Source organism: Ictidomys tridecemlineatus, chromosome X (genome assembly GCF_052094955.1).
Source record: "Ictidomys tridecemlineatus isolate mIctTri1 chromosome X, mIctTri1.hap1, whole genome shotgun sequence".
NCBI classification, from domain to species: domain Eukaryota; kingdom Metazoa; phylum Chordata; class Mammalia; order Rodentia; family Sciuridae; genus Ictidomys; species Ictidomys tridecemlineatus.
In genome coordinates, this window is record NC_135493.1 from 30,127,266 (window position 1) to 30,132,946 (window position 5,681).

Consider the following 5,681-nt stretch of genomic DNA (forward strand, 5'->3'; position numbering starts at 1 on the left):
CCTTATCTTGGGGGAAAATAGTGCCAGTGGGTGTGGCTCATTGGAGGGCACAAGTCAAGTAAATTACATGACTCATATGAAATATCAGAAATTTGTAGACTTTTCCTTTTTACCATCTAGACATGACAAGTCCACTAGGGTGAGACTTGCACACCAGGCCAGACCTGAAGACAACTCAGGACACAGGTGACTGTATTTCTCATCAGAGCCAAGACAGAGGTAGTCCCTTTGGTGCACAGCTCTGACAATATGCTCTGAGAGTGAGACCCAGAGCCTGCCCTTGGATCAGTAGCTTGTGGCTGTGGGTTGACCACCTCTTCCTTGCAAACATATGCACTCCCCATCCACTGTGGTTAATAAAGGAAAACAAAGTCAAAGGACAGCTTTGTCATGTGAAAGGAAAAAACATTCCACTTTAATATGCTTAAGAAGTCATCCGTGATACACTGAAACAGGTACCAGTAAGGCCTGGGTAGTCTCAAGAGCCAGAGACCGCCTCTACCCGCACAACGAGATTCATTAATGGCAGAGTTAAACAGGCAGTTAGGCTTTCCTCTGCATCAATGGTTTGCAATCTTAACTCATTTTTCTAGTGAATGTTTCTTAATAAACAGCGCTTCCGCCTGCCCAGCGTGGCTACTGGAAAGCTTAACTTTCCCTCTCCCAAACGGGACCACGCTCCTTGTTCCTAAATCAGTCCGGTAGCCCACTTGGTCCTCGGCTCTCTCTCAGTTAGGGGTTGCCCTAGGCCCTGGGTGCCTCTGGCCAGTGGCTGCAGCAAACCTGGGGCAGGTACCTGAGTTGGGCCCAGAGGGGGTCTGCCCCTTGCAGGTCCACGCTGTGTACAGGGGCGCTTCTCCTTCAGTGGGACCTGGGACAACCAAGGATAGAGGCCTCCCCATAGCGTCGCGGCGCCTCCAAGCACTCTTGTCTCCATCGTCCTCAACGATCTTGGAAGAAGGGGAATAGGTGACGGAAAAGGCCCTGGATTTGTGCCACCCGGCTGCCCGCAGTGTCCTTCTCTTTGGCCCGAGGAGCCGCGGCTCGCGTTTTTGTCTCGGTGGTTGTCGCGCTCGTTGCGCTGGGGGTCCGTCTCAGCGTCCACACAGCGCCACCGCTGCCGCTGCTGTTGTTGTTGGCGTTGCTGCGCTCGCTGCTGCGCGCGGTCTCCCAATCCTCCGCTCCCGACAGCTCACGCAGCCTCAGGGGTGCGTTGGACGGCAGGTAGTGGCAAGCCCGGTGGCCACTGTGGTCTCGGCGAGTGGGGTCAGCGCCCAGGGCGCCCACCAGCACTTTGATGACCATGTCGTGGCCCTGCAGAGCCGCCAGGTGGAGGGGCGTCAGGCCGCCGCTGCCCGGGACGCTCACGTCGAGTGGCAGTCCCCGGCGCTGGGCGAAATCATGCACCAGAATGAGCTCCTCGTGGCGCCCGTGCTTGGCCAGCCAGTGCAGCACGGTGTACCCCGTGATCGGGTCGCCTCGCAACAGGAGCCCAGGCTCAGCCTCCAGCAGTTCCTGAAGCACCTCAAAACGGCCCTCGGCGGCCGCCAGAATCCACGCGTGCTCCCGCGGTTCCAGGCACAGTCCGCTGCCGTTCGGCCCGCTTGGCCCTCCGGGCGCGCCGGTGATCGGCTCCTCGGTGCGCTCTTCGGACAGCCACCCTGCGGGAGCCGCCCCCTGCAACCCCAGCAGCTCCCGCAGAGCTCCCCGCCTGCGCCCGGAGCCCGCTCCGGAGAGCATCAGCGAGCTGTGGGAAGGGGACTCCCGGGAGGCGGCGGCGACGGCGGCGTTGCCCCGGTACCTGTCCAGGCTGCTGAGGTCCACTCTCGAGGGGCGGGGCTGCGGGGCGCCCCTCGGGTTCTGCCCGGTCCGCGTGCGAGAGGCCTTGGGCGCCGGGCTCACGACCCCTCGGGGCTGGGCCATGGTCTTACAGCTGCTGCCGCGGCCGTTCCGGCGTCTAGCGTTCGTTGCCCTTCCCGGGCCCCACCGGGAGAGGAACTGGCGCTGGCGGTGGGGAAGGAAGCGGCTTGAGCAATTGGGCTCAGAGGGAGGGAGCAAAGGAGGGGAGGAGGAGGGAAGGAGGGAGGGAGTAAGCTCGGAAAGGCCCCCGCGTGGGCGGTGAGGGGCGCCGGGGGTGGGCGGGCCAGCTGGTCCTCTAGGCAACCCGGGCTCCGACGCCCTGGGTAACAGCCACCTCCGAATCCCTGGGGCACAGGCGGCCCCGCCCCAAACAGCCAGGTGAGCTCCGCAGCCCCGCCTCCGGCACTGCGCGGGCAGCGGAGGGCAGGCGCGTGGGCGGGGTGGGAGGCAGCCTGCGGCCCTCGTAGCCGGAGTTCAGAGCATCCCGACAGCTGCTGGAGGAGAGGTTCTAGTGCGCCTCCTCCCTGGCGGGCTGAGCTCGCCGCCAGACAAGGCCTCGGAGAGCGAGATCTTTGAGCTCCAGGGCGCTGGCTTCCCACCCCCTTCTATCGCCCTTCCCTCTTATCTCTCCAGGAATCTCCCTGAACTTTGTTCCTGAGCCGCCTTTGTCCTGCGCCTAGCATTCAGGGAGGCTGTCTGGTCGCCCCATGTGACTCGGGTTCGTCTACCCTGCCTTTACGTGACCTTGATCCTCTCCGTAGAAATGGGCGCTGCCTTAGAATTCCTGCGGAGACTTCAGAGAAGACTTTCCAGGGAACTGAGAAGGGGTATTCCCCTGCCGCCCCGCGGCTTCCTGCTCCACTCTCAGCCTTCTTCCCCACTCCTCTCTCATTAACTCTCAGATTGGCTCGAAGAAGCAGCTACAGGTGAATCCTAACCAGCGCCACGGGAACGCCCCACCCTCTTCAGAGATGCCTCCTGCTCTTTCCCGAGGGACTATTTCTGCAAATTCAGAGCCTCGGGCTTTTGAAAAAGAAGGATATTTAACGCCCCTCCCCAATACCGCGGAATTGTACCCCAACCCTGATCTTGCTCATAATACCAGCCTCCTCTTTATTCTTCCCTTCCCCCAAATAATGATAGTTCTTGCCTTCTGTACCCTACCATGGTAAGGAGTTCAGTCTGTGAGCAATAGGGGTCCATAGAAGGCTCTTGAGCCAGGAAGGGCATAGTTATGATTAAGGTTGCGTTATAAAGATGATTCTGGGAAAGGCAGAGGCAAGAAGCGAGAAGACTATTCCAGCAGTCTAGACTAGATGGGGTGGGAGTTCTCACCAAGGCAGCCCACTCCAACTGGGCCTAATAGTGGCACCAATGATGGTGTCAGAGGCTTTCCTCCTTGATCCTCAAATATCTGGGCTCTAAATACCTTTCTGACAGCTTATACATTTGTAATTCATTTTGAACATTGACCATGTGCCAAACACTGTGCTAGATGCTTTATATATGGTAACTCTTAATCCTCCTAATGACCTTAGGAACTAAATATCATTACTATCCCCAGTTTGCAAAGAGGTTAGACCACTTAGTCAAGGTCACCCAGCAGGAAGTGGCAGAGCAAGTCTAGGTGACACAGTAGCTTTTGTTCTGGCACAGAGGAACTGGCATTCAAGCCAGGTTTATCAACTGGAAATCACCCATGCAAGCCCCAAATTCCAGCCAAATGGATGAGTTTGCCCCAACTTGAGCTGATCTTCTACTTGCTCTTCTCTACCAGGAACTCTCTCCCTCATAGCTTCCCTCTAGTGAAGTTCTCTGTCTTTCAAGGTCAGCCTCAGTGTCTGCCTTCTCCAGGCGGACTCTGTTTACCCTGGCCCAGAGTGATGCTCTTGTTCCCCAACTGTCTGTTTCAACTACTCCTTTGGCACCCAGCATAGCTGGCCTTGTTTTATATTTCTCTCCTCTTGCTCTTCTGACATGTCAATTAAACTATAAACTTTGGTGAGTATATCATATTATCCTTGTACACCTAGTAAGAAATTTTTACCTTGTTATGATTTGACAGTCTGGGAAAATGTGGTACGTGTATGTGTGTGTTGGAAAGATGCATCCACAGCCAGAGTCTCCATGCCCACTCCCATATCCCTGCCTCAAACTGACTCTGCAGGATACTAAAAGCAACTCAGATTTGGTCAATTCATAAAACTTTTTAAAAAATAGTGATTAGGGCTGGGGTTGTGGGTTAGTGGTAGAGCACTTAGCACCTGTGAGGCACTGAATTCGATTCTCAGCACCATATATAAATGAATAAATTAATGGTCCATCAACAACTAAAAAATTTTTTTAGAAAATAGTGATTAAGTGGGTTCTTCCTTGGGCTATCTGACCAAAGCCACCTCCTGGTCTTTGCTGACTCCTCAGAGACCAGGCCCAGAATGGGCCCCAAACTTTCAGGCTTTCATTTTCAAAATGAGCCCTAACTGACAAGCAGCTACTTCCGTTGCTCTGGGAACTCCCCTTCACAAACCCAAAACTGTAAACACCAAACCACACACATGCACACATACTTCCAGAATATGCAAACAGCTGCAGCAATATTTTTTTTAAATCAAAATGCCAACATGGAGAATGCAGCACGGAAGAATGCTTGGACTATTAATTTTCCTCACCACTAAGCAGGCAATTCCTTTCCTATCAGCACTAATAATATCTCTGGTTCCAATTCAAAGACTGTAAAGGCAGCCAGTCCCCATGACACGTGTGCCCTCGCTTAACTCTTTTGAGACCAAAGCCACAGTGCCTCCCTAGAAACTCATTTCATTTTACTTAGCAAGTACTTTCTACCTCAGGATACCAGTTGGATACACTGTTCCTGAGCACCCCAGCATCCATCTCTATTGCAATAGAGAGGGGCTCTGGAATTTGATGTCAGGGAGTGAGATAAAGGGAGTGAAAATAGAACCCACTTACAACTCAGATGCCAGCTACCTGAAGTATCTGCTACCCATTATCATCATTGTGTGTTTGTGTGTGTGTGTGTGGTACTAGGTGTCAAACATAGGGACCTGCACATGCTAGGCAAGTACTCTACCACTGAACTACTCCTCCAGTCTGCTAATCTTCCAAGGGAGTGAAGTGACACACTTCAAAATCTTGGAAATGACATTTATTTGGTGTTGCACACCAATAATCCCAGTTACTTGGGAGTCTGAAGCAGGAGGAACCCAAGTTTAAGGCCAGCCTGAACAACTTAGTGAGGCCCTGTCTCAAAAAATTCAAAGGATTGGAGATGTAGCTCAGTGGTAGAGCACCTCTGGAATTAATCCCCAGTACCAGGGGTTCAGGGGGAATGCAGAAATGACCTCCCAAAAAGTTAGATATACATTGCAGATGGTAGTACCTGGTGTTTTGTCCAAGTAGCATCCTCTCTAATGCCTTTATGGGTTTATTTACAGATCCTGGACTATTAGAACTAAAAGAGATCTTGGCCGAGCATGGTGGCGCATGCCTGTAATTCCAGCGGCTCTGGAGGCTGAGACGGGAGGATCACAGGTTCAAAGCCAGCCTCGGCACAGATGAGGTGCTAAGCAACTGAGTGAGACCCTGTCTCTAAATAAAATACAAAATAGGGCTGGGGATGTGGCTCAGTGGTTGAGTGCCCCTGAGTTCAGTCCCCAGTACCCACCCCCCGCAAAAAAAAAAAGAACTAAAAGAGATCTTAATGTTTCATTGATGTTCGGTTTCCCAAAGTCAAAGAGATGGCCCAGACACAGAAACTTAAAGCTGAAGTGTTAAGTGTACATCGGAAATCAATCTTGATA

General features: G+C 53.2%; 1 protein-coding gene across 1 annotated transcript; it reads right to left on the reverse strand.

The window, feature by feature from the left end:
- Positions 1 to 384: 384 nt before the first annotated feature.
- On the reverse strand, positions 385 to 2,474 carry Sowahd (sosondowah ankyrin repeat domain family member D). Its single transcript, XM_005319368.5, has one exon. It carries the CDS (start codon positions 1,921 to 1,923, stop codon positions 943 to 945), a length of 981 nt encoding a protein of 326 aa, XP_005319425.1. The 5' UTR covers positions 1,924 to 2,474; the 3' UTR covers positions 385 to 942.
- Positions 2,475 to 5,681: the final 3,207 nt, after the last annotated feature.

Coding starts and splice junctions, on each gene's coding strand:
- Sowahd (XM_005319368.5), bottom strand. CDS start 1,923: ATGGCCCAGCCCCGAGGGGTCGTGAGCCCGGCGCCCAAGGCCTCTCGC.